The sequence below is a fragment of the Clavelina lepadiformis genome, chromosome 1 (genome assembly GCF_947623445.1).
Source record: "Clavelina lepadiformis chromosome 1, kaClaLepa1.1, whole genome shotgun sequence".
NCBI lineage: Eukaryota > Metazoa > Chordata > Ascidiacea > Aplousobranchia > Clavelinidae > Clavelina > Clavelina lepadiformis.
Window position 1 is genome coordinate 21047447 of NC_135240.1, and position 23058 is coordinate 21070504.

At 38.1% G+C, this 23058-nt stretch overlaps 1 protein-coding gene across 4 annotated transcripts in view; it reads right to left on the reverse strand.

Annotated features, from left to right (window-relative positions):
• Window positions 1-20877, reverse strand: part of LOC143461472 (protocadherin Fat 1-like) — a 51785-nt gene extending 30908 nt beyond the window's left edge. For 2 of the 4 annotated variants that reach the window (XM_076959253.1, XM_076959249.1), the window contains exons 1-4: window positions 17943-20874; window positions 17238-17836; window positions 13386-13560; window positions 13080-13213 (exon numbers count right to left, since the gene is read on the reverse strand). In XM_076959253.1, coding sequence (XP_076815368.1) covers window positions 13080-13213; window positions 13386-13560; window positions 17238-17836; window positions 17943-20650 — 3616 coding nt within the window. In that variant the 5' untranslated portion in view covers window positions 20651-20874. Of the gene's footprint in view, window positions 1-13079; window positions 13214-13385; window positions 13561-17237; window positions 17837-17942 lie in introns of all 4 variants that reach the window. The other 2 variants (XM_076959252.1, XM_076959254.1) reach the window with 2 other exon arrangements.
• Window positions 20878-23058: the final 2181 nt, after the last annotated feature.

Consider the following 23058-nt stretch of genomic DNA (forward strand, 5'->3'; position numbering starts at 1 on the left):
GCTATGCTATACACTTTAAATATAACCAACATAACGAACATTCATTTCAGCTGGCTATACTTATTAAGGAACGCTTCCGAAGCAGACTAGAACCCTGAAATATTTCAGTATATTGCTATTAAACCAATCAAAGTAACATTTTAAAAAAGGTTAGCTTTACAATCCGTTACAATAAATATGTATTATGGAAACTCTGAAAGTGAATTTTTATGCATATTGAAGTTTGAAGGTGAATTTTACTTCTTGTTAATTGGATTTTGAAGATAAAAGGATATACGGTTGAAAGGCTGTCGGCAAATCCCAGAAGAGTCAAACAAGCAGAAAGCACAATTCTGTGGAATTTAAGCACTTAAGGCGAACATAAACAAAACCTCTTTGGTATAAGACTCACGTAATAACTTCAGCTGGTTCACTTAAAAGTAAAACCATAAATGCTTTTTGAAACAATTATGGTGGAACGTTTGGCAAAAACCTCGCTTTCATCAAGCCATCAACTTGAATAAGCGTTGAAAGCAGTTTTAATGGCATAATAGAAGAAAATAGCTTCTACAACAACTTTGAAAAATTGACAGTTTTCAGTCTTTGAGAACCTTTGAAATGCCGTAAAAACTAACCCCTGAAATCTATAATTGAAAGAAACTCTTTTTAATATACGAGGTATGCTGTTTTGACGTAGCGTGGAGCATAGATATTATTTCCCACACCAGAACTGATGGGAATTTTCAATTGGGACGTCGTAAGTGTGGTCAAGTGACATGCAAGACGCTATCCAGAGCCAAGTTGTCAAAAGCAATAACTCATTCTACTTTCACAGAGGGAGTGAAACACTGGATTTATAGCAGATATAATGAGTAAGGGTAGTATACGCTATACATGACCACAACATTCGAAGCTCGAACTAACACGCCGTTGGCTAATTTCTTGGTTTCTTTTCTTGTATTTTCCACAGATTTATGACATGGGATCGACGCATGACGTCAATCAATCGCAAAAGGACACAAATAGAAGTCTTACACTTAATAACATAGTCTTTCATCTCTTGTTATGTATCAATAATTAAATGATTATAGGACTCATATTTTCCAAAAAACGTATTGCTTTCCTTTTACGTAAGCAAGGTAATCTCTGAATCTGCTAACAGGCGATAAAGACGAACCGAAATGACCGTCAACATACTGTCACATGAAAGAAAAGCCGAAAAGTTCAAAAAACAAGCTTTGTATCTTATGCGGGTTATACATTGTTTGTGTCGAATTGTAGGCGGGGGGATTGCTAAATCTTTACAATGGCTTGAAGATGATTCCTCCGTATGGTCATATGTCAGATCTGGTCTGTTTACGTTGCTTCCGTAGAACCATTGTTACCGAAGGCTCCAAAAAATTGTACGGAGACACCCTGGCCGCTCGCATGTCAAACAATAGCATTGTATTGATGTTTATTTCGCTTGTTATTATTCACTCTTTGATTCATCACTTTAGACAAAAAGTTTTCATGAAAACATACGTTCCATTGTTATCAATGTATCAAAGTCTTGAATTTAATACGAATTGTTTCAAATTTATCACACCAGGGCGCCTGGATGAGGTAGCGACGCCACAGGTGGTTTTGTCTTAAGTATTGAGCCATGATAGGAAACGCATATACGTTACCTACGGAAATAAATGTTTTCCTGATAAACACTCTACTTAACAACTTTATCTCATGTGTGACCCAATAAAAGTCACATTAAATTTTACTTGTTAAAATCGGAGTGTTTTTTTATGTAAGAGTTGCTCATCGACCTTCTCTTAATTGAGTTTACCACTCAATTACAGATATCCGGCAATATACAAGCAATACAATCAGCATTACTGTCAAGTCAACAAGCTAGAAATTCTCTAACCAGTTTGTCACGGCGCTGATAAAATATTCATGAGTTCCAATAAATATACGGATGTAACAGAACGCGGATTCGAAACTTGATAGTCTAATCATAAAAACTGGAAATGCTTTGAAGTATGTTATTTTTTTTGTGACGTCACATAGTTGTTTTGAAATTTGGGGAACGGCAAAATTGGGGTAATTAAATAATGACGTTAAACAAGTATGAATGTAATCACTCGAGCGTGGGGTCGTTTCCCAGCTGCTGAAATTCTTAGTTGGGTCATTTATAACAGATTAAAAAACAGACCAAAACGATAACGCGCTAGAGAAAAGCTTCCCGCAGGGTTGTGTTATTCAGACTTCACACTTCTGAAACGCGTGACCTGTGACGCGAAGAAATCGTCATACCTAAAGAGCTTTATGACTCAACAATGGATTTTGCTCCAGCCAATTACGGTTGATTACGCAAAAACAAATTCTGCAAAATCGTCGCTGCATTCTGAGTAAAATCTAGGCGCTTCTACAACGTTTCTCCGATAGTCTATTCTATTAGAACCATTCGGTAAAATACTTAATATTTAGTGCAAGTTACAATGTCGTTTTCAACGATAATACCGTCATGGGGTAAAACAACAGCCCATTGTTATAAACCGGGAAATTGTGGTTGGTAACAATTTAACATTGATTATACAAACCACACTTTAGCATACAAAACGCAAAAAACAAAGTCAATTGCAGTAGCTCAGGTAGAAAGTAACAAAAAATTATTTATTACGTTTGAAGAAATATACTATTACCCATGACGAATAAGGAGATGAAATTTTATCGCAAGTACTGTAATTGACGTATTTTTTAATGAATGGTAATAGTTTGCATTGTTATTTCCCTATGCAGAAAAAGTGGTAGTATCGCAATTTGAACTTTCCGCCCAGTCGCGTAGCTTGAAACACAAATGAGAAACAAAACAGTTGAAAGTGACCAATGGCAGGACGGAGAAGCCGCTGACGACATGGGACAAAATAAGCAGATTTGATGTAAGATTAAACGATGCAAAACCGCTGACATGTAAGCGTGTTAATCCCTATAGGTGGTCTAGGTTAGAGAGGACAAATGATAATAAACAGGCACATCCGATCTCACCGGTGCACTTCCCGTTTAAGTAATTAGCCAATGTCAATTATTATAAACAGTCGATAAGAGTTGGATATAGAAAGAAGAATATACTTGAAAGTAAGCCGTTATATATTGCCCTGTGTAATGTGTTGATTTGTGCAATTGCTTGACGTTGATGCCTCTACCATGCGGCTAAAATCTCAAAATAAACGCAGATTATCGTAAACAAACCTACGAAAAGTTGGTAACAATGCGATGTATTGTCTTTGCTGGTAAAAGATAATTTACAGGCAGCGAACTAAACACAAATGCGTTTATTGTCTGCGTCCTGCCACGCATGGCAGCCTAACTCAAACAAATTGCGTAATATATGACGCCAAAACAAACGTTTCAAGCCGACGAAAAAAACCATTTACAATTTTGTATTTTGTATGACACTTAACATAACTGCAATACAACTCAACGCAATTCATAACTACCAGCTAATGTGAAAAGTATAATCTGTGCCACAATCTTTTCGTCTCTATATTAACGTTACGGATGAACGTCTGTGATAGGAAAATGAAATTCAATAAAATGCGAATAACTTCAGGTAGGTAAATTTACCACAATTTACTTTGAGTTGATGGCAGTAGAGATAAAAACATAAACAATTTCCGCAACGGCCTTTGAAAGCTCAATTTATAAAGCTATATAGGGCATGGGCAATCCTTGTTATAACATGTGGCAATTTTCTTAAAATTGAGAATTAAATGGGCGGTCGTGCCTTTGTTGTTAACGATACCGCAAAACCAGTACTTCAATCATTTTCGGATCGTAAAAATTGTATGTTTACATTTCTCACAATCAAACAACACAATGTGACAATGGGGACGCGTTTTTATGTCAAGAATGGAATATTGCCATCACTGCAACAAGTTCAAAAGAAGTTCAAAATAATTACATCAAAGCTTAGTCTTCGTGTTTTTTTATACATATATAACTAAATACCGACTTTGCGATATTGCATCCCTTAACGGTCTTTTTCTAATAACTTTGATTTTGTTCCCTTGTTGATTTTATTCCTTTGATGATTTTAATACGGGCGCCTGGCGACTGCAAATGTGTCGTTTCGGGGAGCTCCTATAGTCGCTGTCCTAACTCAATCTATTTAACGTATTACGTCGCAAATAAACAGTTAGTTTTGCACAATTGCCGGTTTTGGTTATCCAGTGAGTCACACGCCAACCGAGCTTAGAAACCAGACTATGTCAAGGACCCTGCTTATTGTTTTCGCTTCTTCAGACAGAAAATACTGTGTCTTGGGTTTGATTTAGAAGCCGGCAGATGAAAATAAAGCTCCAAGTTAAGCGAATCTGATGGTAGGTTAAGCTGCTTTAAGCAAACAGATACGATTGATAATGTCGGCGAGATTCTTTCAACATCATCATCATTTTAGCAAATTAACGAATGGATCAACCTAATTTTCGCCATTACGTAAACACCCACGTGGGGATATTTTGGGGCTCCTTTAAAGAAACAACACAAGTTACACAACCCCGACGCTTGGATGGGTTAACTTTGCAATAGCCCAATTTATTCCACGCAAAGTCAGATGGCTTGTAAAGTAGATACACAGATAATTACTACTTTTGCGGGACTTTCAAAGCTTTTGAAAAGTAACCAAACGCGTTTTTGCGTCAGCAAACGCTATCTATTAAATGGGCTGAGCATTGTGACTCATGGACAACTATATTGTCCCACCCTATTCCTAACCGACCATCAGTCCTGGGTAAAATTGGTCTGCTTTACACGACGAATAGACCGCGATAATAGCAGCACAATAATCAACTAATAGACCGGACAGGCTTCGATTACGGACAAAAGATAGTCGCACGACATGGCAGACTTTCTCCCTTTGGGTTCCGGATTGAACCGGTTTGGAAAGCGTGGTTGTCGTCGAAATTACCGAACAGAAAAGCTGGTCATGCGGAAGCTAGCGCGATGCTCAGCAAACAAGTTTCAATTTCTTTATACTACAAATCGGATTACATACAAACAAATGAACAATAGATCTTACCCTAGACAGGGATGTTTTCTGTTTTCATTTCACACAATAAGGTAATTCGTTACGAGAGTTACGTCATTCTTACTCAGGATGCAATCCAAAGAAATTTTACCAAATCCTGGCTATAAATTAAAGTTGATACTTGCTTATGTTCAAAGTCCTATACGTTTCATGTGAAGAAACGCTTGTGGTAAACCCTACTGTTTGTCAGATTTCGCTCGCAATGGTTGTTTGCTCCACACATAAATCTATAAGGTTTCACGCTTGCCTATACTGAACTTATATTGCTGGTTCTGTAAAACAATGTGTAAATCATTTACGTGTTGACAGGCTTTGAGAACACATAGACAGGTGTTGAAAATGCTTTCTTAATAGAAAATAATGTTCGCTGAAACACTGTGGGGCCTTCAACAAAAGATTCGATAAATTATTACTTTTCCATTACAGAAACTGTGCGGTTAATACGAAAATACCAACACCATTTTTTCCAGTTATGGGTCAAGATATAAAGGTTTCAAGAAAAACAAATCTTTGGCTATGGTTTTCCTGTATAAAGGCATACACAATAGATGTCTTCTGTATCACAAAAGATTCAAAGTGCAAATACACTCATTTATATAAAAAATTTGGGATAGGGCTTCTGGTTACTTGACATTTAGTTTTTTAGGTTTGGGCACAAATTACATAGTAAACGTTGTTCACAGATTTGCTAATTTATTAGAACGTGAATGACCGTTAAACCTAAGTTCACTGAGCAAATTAACCAACTTCAGTTACGAAAACAGCAGGTTTAGAATTTACAGCAATGTTTTGAACAAAACCATGTTAGACATGTCGCATTTAAAACCACCAAACAAACCCACGTATTGTGCAAGTAACAGATGAGAAATATTTTCCAAATTTTAATTGGCTTATTACTATAAACAAGTTTTTAGGGTTTGAAGAAAAAGTTGTTTCTTTTATACAAATGAATGTATGGCTAAACATCAAGCACCATTCGATCTTATTACACAAAAAAATTGGACATGCGTTAGACAATATCCCGTGAGCAAGCGATTTTATGTTAAAAACTGTTCGGTTTTCCTCGAACTGTTATTTGCCAAAAATTACCAACTTGCATGACGAACGTAATTAAACAAAGCGTTTTACAGTAATCGGAAAGGTGGCGAGACAATCGAAAATGAATAAACAAGCCTTTGATTGTTTGTTGTTTAGCCGTGCGCGCACCCATCAGTCGAAATAGGCTTAAACAAACATAGCATTGAAAAACTTTAACCATCGGTAAAATATGTGGCATCTTCTGCAAGATCACAGGTTCCGATGTTTTTTCTGTGTCTTGGTCTTGCTATCTTGGTTATCCAGCATATATTTAATCCTTCACAAAATTACAATAAGTATATCACAACCCAAGATACTACCAAAAGCGAACGTTGTTCATTAAACCAACAAAACAAGGACAAGTGCTATTTGTTGCAAAACATATTTGTATGTTTGAATCTGGTCTTGACAAGCCATCACAACAATACCGAATGAAGACAAGCGCTAAACCAAAGTCCAATTCATCGACATTTTATAAACGTTGTTCAGCTCAAATATAAAGCAAATGAAAACATGGAAAAATCTAGCATAAATCACCTAGGTTGAATATACTTATTACTGGACAGCCCCTTTCAAAAAATAACAGCACCATTTCAAGCCAAGCCACCTCGAAGATGTTTGTTTACCGGTTTGTTCACATCAAGATGGAAACGGTCACAATACAAAAGCATAAGGAGGGATAAAAATCTCTAGATTTATATCTCATTCTTATACACGACATATTCCCCAACGTTCTATGGTGCTCAATTGAAATCTACCATTTGGCAACGTCGCTCCAGCCTTTGTGACGGAGTCAGTTTTGACAGGCAAACACACTCAGAAAAGTAAACTGATTTTGAAATGCTACAAGACGTCCCAGTTATTATACTACACAGTGAATTTTTAGTAACACAAACTCAAAAGGTTTTGTGATGAAATTATATTTTGCTATAGTAAAATCATTAAAAGTCTTTTAAAACCGTAAAAGTACATAGACCACAATTACTATCACTTGGAAGGTGTACAAATACTCAGTCAAATACACCTTTGTAAAAAAACGATATGTCCTCTTACACGAACAATGGAGACTTATAATCGCAGGCTTTTCTCCCATTTGCACCGAGTTCGAAGTAGTTGGACAGAAGGCTCCGTCGTAAGTCTATTTCAAACAACACGAACAAACAAGGTCCCTGCAGTAAATAGCATCAACGGTCACATCCATACACTAGCGGTTTCAAACATACACAAGTACATTTGGATACTGAAGTGAATTCATGGGAAAGATATAATGGACTCTTCATCTAACAACCAAGTTATCGTTTCATCAGAACAGCTTCAGGTTTTGCGTTCAATTACGTTGTACCACGTGATATTTGTACTTTCGGTCAGAGATAGTTGTTATGCGTCACACTTAAAATGTCATGCGTCGCAAAAGCGATGTACGACAAACTGACCTATTGTACTTCATGTCAAATATAAAGTGACAAGATCTTGGGAAAAAGTGTTGGTGTTCGTCAAAGATTGCTAATTGGACTTGACTGTGTTATGGGTGCCTTGCATTATCAGTCGCACCAAACACAAAAAGGCTTAGAATTCGGTATTCGATGTTCTGAATGGAGTACACAACCGAAACGATGTTTCGCAACAGCAGCATGAGTGGGCGACGGAGCTACTAATTGCCCTCAGCAACCACGTTTTGAGACCTCAAGTGGTTCGCAGCCTTAAAACTGGCTGCTCTTATCTATAATGCTGATGTAATTGGTTATTATGCTTTAACCCTAAGTCCGAGCATGGGAATTTTCCAGCAATAGAAATATATCACCATTGAATGCACGCTGTCGTAAACAAATACATTTTACGATTGGTTCATCAAAACCACTACCAAGGCCACTAAATCTTGAAGAAACGTCTGTATGAAGATTTAAACAAGACAGAATAGCATAGGGCGTGTTGTGAGAAGGCTAAACCAAAACAAAGGCGAAGTTAAAAAGATCTGAAACGGATGCAAATGGCGTAAATGGTTCATATGTCTTTCGCCGTTTAAGTGAATGGTAACATCTTAACGGACACGGTTGGATTAGCTAACACGCCGCTTTCAAGATTTTTTGTTTTCACGGAAAGCTTTTTTTGTCCAACCAGAAAAGTTACCATCAAACAAGCCTTTTAAAAAGGAAATTCCATCTCAAAGTTGGAGAAAGCGTAACGTAAACGCACGACGGCATTAAAAGAAAAAGCGTATGTCTACAGTATTCTCTTTGAAGGTAATTACAATAGGTGCGACGTGGCGTGTTTTCGACTTTTTTTGATCAGTTTACTTCGTCGTTTCCAAATGTAAAACATATGTGATACAAATCTGTGAAAACCAATTTCATTTCCATCGTGTAATTTTTATGATTTCCCATCATATTACATCCATACACCGACAATCGGGATTAAAATCTTTCCTATACAAATAAATTTATTTACCGTATAAAGTATTACAGAAACAATAGTCAGTCTTAAACGGAAAAGGTAATAAAATTCTATTGAAACCGGACAAAGAATATTACGAGTAACAACATTTAAAATGCATTTGTAGAAGCGGCACTTCAAAGACGGTGCCACCATGTCCCAGACAGTTATAGACGTTATAAGGACTATACCACGTCTGCATTGTACATAAAGTAATTGCCCCCAAAAGACTGAAGGTGGTAAATCCACATGTGTGTTCAAGCCGAAGTTGAGAAACAAAACATTCGATTTTTAAACGGTAACCGCTGAAAGTCACTCGTGAGGAGATGTCAATATTGAAGTGAATATCTTCGTATAAACGTGAGAGTCAAAGACGAATTAAATTATGTGATTTTTTCTAACTCTTGACAGTATATGTTCCAAAACACAATACGAACATTTTTGACAAAAAGCACAAATCATTAGCAGCCGTTGTTATTAAAAAACTTGCCAAGCAGTCAAATTCTTGTAGCATGCAGAAGTACTAAATGCGTTGCCGCACAAATGCGACGAATTTCACGGTGTTGCAACGGTGATTACTGTTTCGACTTCACCAGAGCAAGGGCAGGTCTACCAGCGAACTGAGCTATTTTAAGTGGAATACGTCATCGTTTTCGTCTATTAACTGGAAACAGACAACTTTACTACTTCGTTTCCAAAACGTAGGTCGTAAGTAAAAAAAAAGTAAATCTCACAGAATCATAAAATTTAAAAGGTGAGTTTTGTTATTTAGTGTGTGATGTGAAAACCCTGTTTTGACTGTAAAACCCTCTTTGAAGGATCTAAACTAAGTTTACATTAATATTGTTAAAACAGTTAGTCTTGACTTTACCGACCAATGTAAGCCTAGTACTGGCAGCAAGGTCGACCGGCAGTCGCTCTTATACACGTTAAACAAACATGCCTTATTCGAGAGCAATCATACGTTCGAAAGCGGAAAACTCATCTTGTAATAAACAAACACTAAGTTAATTAGTAGCTAATGACGCGTATGTACAGACATACTTCATGTCAATAATTTGCTGTAGATTGATTAGGAATGCATCTAAGAAGTCGACCTGTTTGATACAGAAAAAGCTGATATGAGCTTTCTTTGCACGGACGGGCATTGGTAGGACAAAACGCACCCTTATCGCTATGTTTGCCCCTAAAACAACAGTACGCAAAGCTGTAACATCAGCTTTATTGTTAGTTGACAAAAATCGCTGTCGACTGTTTACACAAGGTATGGCTGCTTTACTGTAGAGCGGAAAAACCTTTAGTCCCGACCGAAACGTGTATTAGGCCGCTGTGTCAAAAGTCAAAACACCAGGTGTGTGTGACTATATTGTAGTTGGTAGAGGGACGGCTATTACGAGATGGATCCCAGAGTCGTTTTAATTTTATAAGCGACATGTACGGTTGGATATCAGAGTGACATAATGTATCCATATACAGTAAATTACGTAAAAATAAACAACGTAATGGCATCAAACGATCTATAATTAGTTTGACACTTGTAAATTTATGGACACTATAAAAATTCTACCAAACGATGAGCGTTTGACGATCACTACTTCGGCCTTGTTAACACGCTCTTTTACTGAAATCGTTATGTAGCGCAATACCGTCAATTGCAAATTCATAAAGTAAGGCAGATTGATGTGTACGCTTACATAGCGCTCCAATACATCTAGTCACGGAGATGTCATCATAGACTCTTTAGTAAACAAAGATCCATCATGTACAGTATATTTTTAAAAGTCTTGCGTAATGCTACATTCCAATAAGACGGCGGGCCGGGGTATAAGGTGTTACGAAATCCATTACCGGATTAAGACTATACTAAGAAGACAAGATGAAGTGTGTAATGCATAAAGTCTATTACAGGGAATGAAACAACATTTGGAAACCTGTTGGTTTAAAATGAAAATTGAAAAACGTTGCGTTTGACCAAACAAGCTTGCATTTAAGGCCATACTGTATTAGCTGCTTTAAATGCAAGCAAATCTGATCTGCTAATTAGTAAAGAAGCTGCGTAAGACTGTATCACTATAGAGAGTAGACTAAAGCATCTCACATTTCGTGTTAATGAACTCTTATCTGCTAGCTGAACTGAAAGCTGTTGTATGTCAGCAAAAAGATATTGTATGTCATCAGATCCGATAACTGATCCGAATAATGTCAATATGTCATGAAGAACAAGAGCTTTTCGGTCCAAATGACATCAATCGCTTTATGAATGAACCCGACGAAACATGAATACAAACAATAACAAAAACGCCTTTTCTCTGTTTTATCAGCTTGTTATGATTTGCAAAAGTAAACAATAGAGGGTTACAGGTTATCTTTCGGGTGTACGAGTTTGAACGGTGGCGTTTATATTAACGCTATTTAGTTTCCTCTTAATTACCAACTGTTTCGCTATATTGGGATTTAGCCTCATTGTTAGAAAAACGTTTAATAGCTCCCTTTGATACCTATTCACACTTTCTCGAAATCATAACACGGCGATGGGAGGATGTAACGGAAATTTTATTTCTGGGCGAGGTTAATTCCTACCATTGCGCAGATCGCACGTTGCGTTTGCGTTTGTTGGAGGAATACAGACATCCGTGTGAAATACAAACACTAAAATACGCGTTCACTGTGGGAGTAAGGGTATCGATTCACTGCAACGCAATATACCGCGGCGTTATTGAGGCAAATAAGTCTTTAAGTTAAGGGTTTAAACAAAAATAAGTAATGGCAAGCTAATGGTGACAAACAACGACGTCACAATATCAATACGTCCAACCGTCGACGACATTCTAAAAATATCAATTCGTTGCAACATCGTTTCAAAATATTTGTCATAGCAGTCATCTTTAATAACTTCAATGAAATTGGGAAGAGTTAATTTAAAGGTTCTGCAAATATATTGAGAAAGGCCACCAAATTCATGCGTTGTACAGGACGTTGTAGAAATACATGGTTCCCAAAATGCGAAAGGTGGTACTTGGTATAAGCTTTAATTGGTACCTGTACAAATCATTGTGATTTTATAACGTGCAGAAAGTTTAATAGTGAGGAACATTCGAGACAAGGTGGCGACTATGTCCACGCACCGACGATTTGACAACAGCTAACAAATGAACAATTGCAGTTAAACACACGATATAGTAGTCCCTAAGCAAATCCAAATTTTCAAATACGGTTTTTCTACGTGTTAGGCATCAAAACTAGGCCTTGACAACGTGTTATTTCTTCTGGATGAAAACTGTAGAAGACAATCGTCAGTTAGATATTTTTAGTGCAATTACTGGCGACGGCAACAACTAAAATATCTCACTCTTGTACGTCTAAGTGCAGCTTCCTATTAAACATAATATTATCGAAATATGACACGAACTGGCGTTAAGCGGCTATCACCTTAAAACCTATTGTGGTAATTATTATAAACCGTCAAACTATGAAAATTAAACGTGGGATTGAATTATATCTTATTGAAATATTTACGATAAACAGAGGATTTTCTATTTGGTTAAATATGGGGCAGTAGGTTTAACGTACCGTATATAAAATGAATCGTTTTTGTTGAACTTTAGACGAAAAGCATAAATTGCATTAAACCGTAAATAGCAAACGACGCATCAGAAGGAGTATCATAGGAAAAGCGTTTTCATCTGACCGTTGTTGCTATACAGTACGCATCAGCGTGGTTTCGCTAATATCGTTCTAATCCGGTAATCTCAAAGCGGGATATTTCAACATATATGAGGTAATGAAATAGGTCGTTTCCCATCGCCAGCAGTGTAGAATAATAAACAAGCTTTGCAACGCTAACTACCAAGGGTGCTAAATGCTAAATGCTGCTTGTTGCCCCAACAACGGCAGGGTTTTATTGTTGCAGCACGTTGTGGCTAAGCCGTTATGCACCTGTTCAAATTCTCCACTAGCACTGAAATCGTACACGGCGACTAGGGGTAAAATTTAACTCTACGTCATCGCCTCTTTTAGCCCACCATGACTAAATACCGTTCTAAAATGTCGACGCGCAAGTGCGATCGCTGCTGAAAACGTTGGGAAGGGCTCCGCGCGAGAAATGCGCTTATAGAAGTGTGATAATCTTCTCATACCAAGCTTTGCTGTCTCAGAAAACGAATTTCTTTGAGTCCACTGAGGATAATAATAAGTGCTGAAACATCTTTATCGCATAAAATGGCGTAACAAATTCTCGTCTTGCGGCTAGAAAGCAATTCTCACGGCTACAGTCGTACATTTCGCGGGATTCTAAGTGACTCATTTTTAACGCTTTAGCGGGTAAAAGCGACATAAGCCTGTATCACCATTTCAAGTGTCTTATAGAGTTCACTTAGAAATGCAGTCTAAACTGAAACGTATATTGTTCATTAAAAGTGGCGGTACACATGGTTTTGTTAACTTGACATGAAATACATTGTATCTATAGGTTCAAAAGTCACAGATTCGCAACATGACAAATGAAAAAATATTCAGTGCGATTGCCTACCGGTTTTTGGGTCGATGGTAAAGTAGCTCCTGTTGTTGATGATTCTGTAGGTCAGGTTGCTGCCAGTTCCGGTATCACGATCTGTGGCGATAATAGTTATGACTGGACTTCCAATTGGACTGTTTTCTTCAACGCTATAAACAGGTTACACAAAAATGTGTTAATAGTATGATTTCTGCTCCAACCATTTTTGTTAAACTTTGTATAAAAAATTCTAATTTGTTATCTTAGCAGCTGAGAGTGTCCACGGTTCAAAAAAAGCAAAACACACTTCGAATACCAGGGGAAAACAGTTTTTCCTCCTACCTGGCGTAATATACTGGTTTATCAGTGTACGGTGCATTGTCGTTAACGTCGGTCACTTCAACCAGCACAAACATGTGGTCGGATAGCGGATACGGGGCTCGGTCTTTTCCAACAATAGTCAGCCAATAGAACTGCTCCGTTTCACGATCCAAGGTTCGGAGAGTAGTGATGGTGCCTGAACAAAGAATTATTACGTCGCCGGATCATTGATTTACTGTAGTAATTTTGTCTTTTCAATATTTCGCTTATTAAGCTATAATATAGAAATATCATGACTTTATCCCTTGGCGACTGCTTTGTTGAACTTTATTTTATGCATGGTCTTATACATTTTATTTACTTTGTTACATTTTACATCGTTCAAAAGGGTTTTTTGAAGCAAAGATTCACTCCAAGTTAAGAAGATGCTCGTGTTGCTATGTAAACAAATGCTAAGTCAACACGTCAAGTCAATAGCAGGTGTTTTAAAGGCCACATTTTAAGTCGCTAAACAGGTGCGTCATTGGTTAATAACGACACATTCTCAAGACTCGTTAGTGACGCAAATAAACTACAGTTCTTTCAAGTAGTTTTGTTTGTTCTCGATAAATTGTTTCTATGCCGTAAAAACGCTTGTTCCGACAAGTTTCATAAACGAAGTTGACAAACTACGAAAAAGACGTTTTTATGACCGTCTTGTTGAGGTGTCCTTGGGAAATCATGCCCTTACATGTGCATGGGCGTAAAATGCATGATGTTTCAAACATATATGTTTGCTCATTATTACATCCACGAAAAAGGTTAAACGAGACAACGTCTATCTTTTTTAAAATAAAATTTCAAAGCTTCACAAGATAACTCTGTGTTATCGGATATATATATAGTCCTATACAATTACAATAGGACAAACGGCACGATACAGTAGACTAGTAGAGTAACCATTACCATTTACAAAGATAAAATTTAATTTCACAACTTCTAAAATGCAGTTTTTAGGTAATATACAGTACATGAATAAATGACATCACTTAACAACAGGTAAAATCTAATAATGAATCTCTGCAATTACATCTCGACTGAAAATTTCGTCAGCCAAACTTCCACTTAACTGCCAGTGTTTTTACTCAAATATTTAGTGATGTATGACATGAGTTGGCAAGTTTTGTGTAAATTGCCTTTGCTTGAAATATCCTTATCTTTTTAGACAGTTTTGCAAGTGGAACTAAAATGAAACCGTTTAAATAGCGTGCTTATACATAGCAACGGTAGCTCGCGAATTAGGTTTTTAACTTGGATATAGTGCTGGTGGTACCAAGCAGGCAAACCGTAGGTTGGGTGGTGTTTACCTTATTTTACCAGGATTTGGAGTTAATATGTTGGACATTTTATCGACGTACTGCACGGAGACAATCATATTCCACATAAAAAGGAATGACGGAATATAATGGGATTTTCATGGAATATACGGCATAAACTTGCAGCAAGCACTGGTATCTATTCCCTTAAAACTATTAGCATGACAGTGCAATTAATGCAATTACCAACCGTTTTAGAAGATTCCCAAACCAAAAAAATAAGATAATTAGTAAGCCTCCTAATCAGATCTACTTTGAGTCCAACAGCCTAGTTTTTGTTAAGTGGATGTTAAAAACGGCGCCAAAATCTAGATAGACGTCATAGACTATAGAGGGACTGTCTGTATAGAGAATCACCCGGCCATACATAAAAACAACAGCGTAAAAACCACGAACGTAGCTCGTAAAAAAGAAACAAAATCAATGCAAAAGATTTCCCAGAAAATCAAAAACAAAGCAAGTGTTCTTTAGAAATGATCATAGTCTGTTAAAAGTAAATACATATCATCACCAGCGAATGAATGACAATTAAACTGACTTTCAAGTTTAGTGAGCTCGCTTTATTTGCAGCTCAGGTATTAGCTGGTTGCAAAAGTAATCAATTATGACGCAACCAATGACGAACATGTTTCTCGTCGGTTATAAATGGCCGTCGACAAAGGTAACAAACCAACCATTAAAGAGGTTTCGAAATAACGACAACGGCGCCATTTACTGTTAAATTGAGGTGTATAAATTAATGACAGGTTGACAAAAGGTGTTTTATACGTACTACAAATACCCCAGGGGTGGGAAATTATGCGTTGCAGTTGAACAAACAGGTGGTTCGAAACTTTAACGAGATGATACTTTTACTTAATTGCATTCTCTGGTAGAACGTAGAGAGTAAAGGCTCAGGTTCTGAATCGTAGCATAAAATAGGTTAGGCCGACGAAATTTCGAAAGTTTCTTTTTAACGTTGATGCATACATGCCACGGTTACTGATGAATAGTAATGAGTGATATGGCTATCGGCTTTGATTGCCATAAAGCCAACTGTTTTCTTCAGCTACACCTCTAACGTCAAAAATGCAACACTTCAAGTGTTAATATATCTCTTATTTACCAGTAATGGCGAGTCTTATTCGAAGATGATTTGTTTTTTTGGTGATAACTGTTTCACATTACGAAGCTTTAATATAGCATGCGGATCGCAGAATAGCGGTTTTGATTTTTGGAGAACTTGCGAAATAGATAGAATTTACGAAAGCATACGTCATCCGTATGCGTTGAGAAAAAACACTTTTTAAACGAAACGTTACATGCGTTTAGTACAACTGTTGACGGTCACAACGGAGGGCGACTGCTCTACCGCGTTAATCTACGGTCAAGGTCAGTATGTGTAATTCCCAAGGGAAATTGGCATGAAGATCCCACGGGTTAACAAGCTTTTTGATCGAATCTAAGGATGAAACTGTTTTAACTGGATCAAAATGATGGTTAGGTGCCGGTTATAGCTTCGCATGCATTGATTAAGGCAGTGAGGTCAATATTCACGAAATCGGACGCGTCACTAACCGTGCATTTGATCAATAGACCAAACAAGTTCAGTCGTTTGACCTCAAGGAACCGAGTATGGTCTGGCTCTAATATACATAGATAATGTTTACTGATTTGATAAAAAAAGAACCCGCTAGATTTAGATAAATCACACCTCCATCACCTAATGTAAAACTGTTATCGAGTTACCACCACCACAACAAATGTCACTATTTGGGTAAAAGTCCTCAGTTGATTACAACAAGTTGCTAATTCAACAACGCGTCAAGAGAAATCTGTATCATCTTACGCTAAAAACACCAAAAAGGCGAATAAATCCTGTCTGAAAAGATCTGGTTTCGTTTTAACTTAGCAGCACACAATCAAGAGAATTATAAAAGAATAACCGTTGGCCCGAGTCGGCTAAGGACAACATAGCTGTTTTGAGTTGAGTGTGTAGTTAACGCTGACCAAAGAGTCTGTGAAGACAAAAGAGACAAACAGAGTTGCTTTTCCCAGGCTTTACAGTTATTTCAAAGGAAAAACAGCCTGATCTGTGTGCTTTGAATAGATTAGCTTCGTGTCCATTTTATTTGGACTCATTGCAAGATAAACATTTCTGGTGTCATGTTTCAATGACCAAAGTTGCGATTCAACAATTTTGTAAACTTCACTAAAAAGTCTGCTTCGTAATTTTCGTGATATTGTGTTGTATAGACTATCCAAAACGTTTTAATGAACCAAAACAGATAACATCACATAATAAAACTTCAAAGAACAATATATCACACAATGGATCATAAAAAGAATCAGCTAAATGGGCACTCACGGTTTCAACCCGCAAAAGTTACATATTGGTAACTGTAAATTATGGTTAATGACCAAAAGGCGACGATTAGGTTAGTTTCGACCTTTTAATAAACCGAAGAAATACAGTAATAGATACCCGATTAGTTACAAATAGTAATATTAATAATGATAATTAATAACATTGACATACCTGTGTTTTCATTGATGGTAAATACTCCAAGACCTGTGCCATCTACAATTGAATATCCTACATTCTTTTCCCTACCTCCCTCATCATCATCTATCGCTGATACGGTGCGAATGGGAGTGCCAATAGCGGCATCCTCGGAAACTGCGATCTTTAGATTTCGTTGCAAAAAATATGGAGGGTACAGATTACGGTTAACCTCCAGAATCTCAACTTCCACGAAACAAGTGGTAACAAGGTGCTTTGAATCCCGGGCTCTTGCGGTTATATTGTATCGGTTTTGTACTCTGTAGTCAAGGGCAGCCGCCAGCCGAATAGCGCCGGTACGATCATCCACGCTAAACATTGTTTTGCGGTCATAGCGGTTGGTCAAACCATCTGTTAGGGAATAGCGAACGATACCGTTGTCTCCCGCGTCCGGATCGTGCGCTTGGAGCCAGAAAATTACAGTTCCAACAGGAAGATCTTCAGCGATGCGTACTCTGTACCTGGGTCGATAAAACCGGGGAGGATTGTCGTTGACATCCGCTAAACGGATGGCGACTGTGGTTGAGGAGGAAAGAGGTTGATTTGGAGATCCGTCTGTAGCAATTATGTTGAATCTAGATATAAAGAATTTCATTAACCCATTATATAATTTAAACGTTAGAGGCAACTGTTATCACGATATTAGCCAATAACAACTGGTACTTTGCCAAGAGCTATTACCTGTATTGCTCTATAGTTTCTCGATCAAGTGAGCCAGTAACCTTTAACTGGCCAGTCACTGGGTGAATTGCAAATTTGCTATCAGCTGTTGATGTCGGGATGCTATATCGAATTTGTGCATTCTGGCCTTCGTCGATATCCACTGCATGTATGTTGCGTTCAATGCTATAGCCGACCGGTACATTCTCTTGCAGTTCGAAGGAGTACACTTCGCTATCGAACACGGGTGCATTGTCATTCACGTCGGTAACAACAAATCCAAGCATTACGACGGTCTCCTTTGCTACAGCGGCCAGATCTGAGACCCTTACTCTTAAGCTGTGCTCGGAAGTTCTCTCACGATCAAGCGGTCTTGCAATTAAAATTTCACCAGTCTGGGTTTTCACCGTAAAGCACCCTTCGTTGTTTCCAGATATAATGGTGTACCACAGCATGCCGTTGAAACCGCTATCGGCGTCAGATGCGTCGACGCTCGCTACAATAGTTCCCACTTCAACATTTTCAGCAACTTCTATGTGAGTAAAAGTGTCTCGGCGTTTAACAACTGGAGCAAAGTTGTTTGGAAGCTCTGATGTCGTATTGAAATTTACCTCAATTTTCTGTTGGGTTGAGTGCAATATCCGGCTATTCAAGCTTTGTTGCAGGCGAGCTAAAGCCCCAGTGTTCCGACAGTGTTCTGCAGATGTTGATGGCGTCACTGTGATGTTTACGGCAACAGGAGTCGACGTGAACTCACCGTCGGACGCGACAATCTTCATGATGACTTTGGTTCCAACTCGTGCACTCCGGAACGCACGTGTTATCCGGACAGTGCATGTTGCCGGGTCTACCGTGAACATTCCTCTGCTGCCGGAAAGTATTGAGCAGTGGACAACGTCGTTTCTGTCAATTTCAACAGGATCTAGAGCAAGCACTGTAATACCATTTTTAGCAGTTACAGGAACGGACACTGTGCAGTCAGCTTTATCAAATGTAGGGGGATTGTCATTTGTGTTTGTTACTTGTACTGTCACGTAAGACTCACTCCGCCGGCTGAAAGGTGTACCGCGGTCTGACGCCCGAACTCGAATGTTAAAAATACTTTTGCTCATTGTATCAAAATCTAAGAGTTGGGTGGTGAAAATTGTTCCGTTAAACGGGTCGATCCTGAATGGCATTTCGGCAGCATCAACCAGACTGTACAAAACGCTGCCGTTTTTACCAAAATCGTTGTCATCAGCTAGCAGGTTAATAACGGCGGTACCTTTGGGAACGTCTTCCGATATTCTGGCCTCATATGAGTTTTCAGTAAACACTGGGTCTTTATCATTGGCGTCTTCAATTGATACAACGACTGTAGTTCTGGAAGTGGCATCGCCTCCCACAAGGTTGGTATTAGTCACCGCCAGTGTTAGCCTGTATTCAGATTGAGCATTTCGATTTAACCGCGCAGTGGTCGTTATCAGAGAGTTATTTTCATTGATGGCAAAAACTCCCTCTTCGTTGCCGGCTTCGATTTGATAACGCACGTTATGCGGCTTGCTGGTGTCTTTGACTCTTCCTTGAGCAAATCCTACTTGTGTAAATGGCGGACTGAATTCGCTGACCTGAAAACGAAACGGGTTCTCCTCGAAAACTGGAATAAACGCCTGTCTGTCGTACAGTCTAACATGGATCACGGCGCTTGATATTTTAGGGGGATAACCCCGATCGGAAACTTCAACTGTAACATTTAGCACAGTGTTGACTGAAGGAGGTTCCTGGCGAAACTGCAGCAGGTATTCGTTGCCATTTCCGCTCGGCTGGATTTGAAAAGCATCCCCGGCATCGCTTTTGGTTATCCTTGGCATCGCAGTCCGACCGTACCTACCGGAATCCGGGTCGTTTATTTCCAAAATCGCATAGGTTAACCTGTCAGCATTTGAACGGTCTCTAACGTTACTGAAAGTGTAGAAATCGGTGTAATGAACATTGATTTTCGGAGCATGCTTGTTAGCTGTTCGGACTGTCACCGTAAGCGTAGTTTCCTTGGGTTGAGCTGAACGAGACAGAGCAGCCTTTCGATCGGTTGCCCTGATTTTCAAAGAGTGAACTGATTGCGTTTCGTGGCTAACTAAGGAAGTCAGGGTGACAGCTCCCGTGGTAGGGTTGATCGCAAAAATGTTAGTAAAGTCAGAAAAGCTGTAATAAAATCGAGTGTTTTCCGAATTTCGATCAGAATCAATTGCTTGAACGTGGGCGATAGTTGTACCTATTTCGGTGTCTTCTCCTATAGTAACAGCGTACGGCCGTTCAGGAAACAAGGGTTGAAAATCGTTTATGTCCAAGACTTGTATAAAAACTGTACAAAACACTTCTTTCTTCATATCGGCGGTTATTGCTTTAATAAGAACCTCACGATTCGTGTTAAGAAAACGGGTGTTCAAATCCAAGAAGACAAAATTTCCGACTATTTTCTTGCTGGCTCTGATACCCTGCCCACCACTGATTACAGAGTAAACTGCGTACTTTGTTTCTGACGTTAGCCACATGCCCATCATGTCTAAACTTTCAACAACGCCTCTTGCCGTTTTTTCCCGTACCGTAGCCTTGTAGGTCGGTTTGGTAAAGGCAAAAGTATCTCCATGACGAGATCCTTCACTCAATGGGGCGTTACAACATGAAAATATTAGGGTAGTTACAAATAGTGCTTTGATCATCGCTTTAAGAGAACGAATTAAACCATCCATAAACAAATTTTTGAATTGAAAAAGTTTTTCTTCGCATAATTAGCGAATCAGCGTTTTTTTAAACGTGGTCTACATCAATGACAGCACAATCCTCAGGAAATTGTAGCATCATTCCATCAACACAAACCGTGCAGCAAAAATTCGTTGCATACCTAATTCAAATTTTCTCACCTAGTCTGTGGAAGTCTATACCGTGAAACAATGACAAGAACAAAACCTCCTAAACACAGTTAATCAACTTCTTTACATACACAGTGATTTCGACTGTAAAGTAGGACAGCACTTCAGTCTATTACGCAAACAGAACACTGCGTTAGTCTACTCTATAGTACACTGAAGCCTCGACGACTAATAAACGTTGTCCGACCTGTTGGTTAGAGTTATAGAATACAGCAAACTTAAGATATTTGTTGTACTGTTCGGATAGGGGAAATGGAAAAGTTACTATATTGCACCAAAATGCTTTAATTCGCTATTTAATCACATACGACAAAGAGCTTGCTGAATGCTGAGCGGGACAGCTGAATCACCATTAAAGATTCACTATCACACACTAAGTTAGAAAATGTGGCGATTAGTGTAACAACCTTTGGTCAAATAGTACAATAAAAAGTGCTTTAAGAACAATCCGCATAGGTAGTCTTTATCAACCTTCTTGAAATCAGCTGATATCTTAATACTATAAGATCGACAGGCACCCCGTTTTCTGCCGGAAAACAATGTGCAAATCCAGGCGGAAGAAACGCATAGTAAACCTTAAAAGCCATTTTAAAAATGGTGCGTGCTGAAATGTCCTAAATCGAAATCATCGACTATAAGATACATAAAATAACTTATCAAAGCTTTTTGCATCGGGTAAACCAAGTAAGTAACTAAACTCCAACCTTTCAACTAAACTACATGACTTCAACCACCCACAACCTTGCGCAGCAAGCGCTGATTAAATGTGCTTCGCCCTCGATTCGTGTTTGCCGGCGGCTTTTCTCTCTTACGTCACCATGGAACACAATTCGATCGGAACGACTTGGAAGTGGCTTAAAAAGAAGATTAGCGCCCTCTTACAGAAAAGTTAAACAGCGCCATTTATCAATAAAAGTTCAGTAACAATTAGCCTACGATTTTAAATTGCTTCACGATGTGTTGAGCCACTTACAAAGATATATTTGTTAAAAATACGTTATACTAACACTAGAATTGTATAAATTAAGAAGACAGCCGAGGTTTGGGAAGGGATTTATGAAAGGCTCCTGAGGCTATCAATATAACCTAGTAGGCCTACCTAGGCGAATGCAGTTGGCGTATTATATATAAAAGGTATAAGATGAATGTTGGCCTCTAAGAGGTAAACTCCGTATTTGTGTGCTTTTCAGAACACATAGGTCACATGAGATCTTTTAATAATAATCAAACAAAGTTGTTTCTGAGGGCTCATGAGATGGTGAGAAAAAAAACAATTGGGGAAACAACTGGAAAGTTTTGATCCGCACAATTACTTTTCGAAAGCAGATACGCACTCTACACTACGTTTAACTGACAAGACCAAATTCAGGTTGACCTTAAATCAATGAGTATAGTTGTCAGTAAGCATATTAGATAAAGGATTTGTACTAATACCTACAGGCTAAGTAGGCCTTTACTATTTTTATAAGGTTCTCAAACCTCGTTTTAAATAATTCAAATAAAATGGATTGTTTTAACAATGATATAAATTGATTTGTTTTCAGATAATTGGGTTATAAAATACGATTAACTAAATGTGCCTCTTTCTTCCTTCATTCCAAAATAAATGACTGATGCATGCTAAAATAATGTTATCATAAAAATGAGTATCACATTGGTTGCATGAAGACTCATTTGTTGCACTAAACTTTTTGGCATGCATCAGTCATTCGAAAAACTTGAAAATCTGTCGTAATGACCTGAAAAATGAATAATAAAGTAAAGGCTGTCACTATTGCACCGGAAAAATCGTAGATTCGACGCTATTTTTGCTACTTAAATCTTATAGTAAACTAAATCTAACCTAAATCGGGCTTTTGATGCAAATCTAACTTCAATAAAACCTTAAATAGCTAAAATTAACTTTTTGCATACCCATTCTCTTAACCTACTCCGCCTATCTTTAACAACGAGCTGCGTGACCTACTTACGATGAAATAGACATTTTCTAAATTAAAATATTTCTCTGTTGCTTTGGCTTTTGTGTTTGAAAAATGAATGAGTCGTAACCCCACCGCATTGCTGCTAAATTGCGGTTGGGTTTTGACACTTTGGAAAGATTAGAAACCACTGTTTTATGTGAACCATATAAAATATTTAGCCTGCTATTCTGGCATTGTTTGCATGGTGAACTTCGATAAAAAGTTTTAAATCTGGAAGAATTTTGAAAAAAGAATGGAATTTGATTT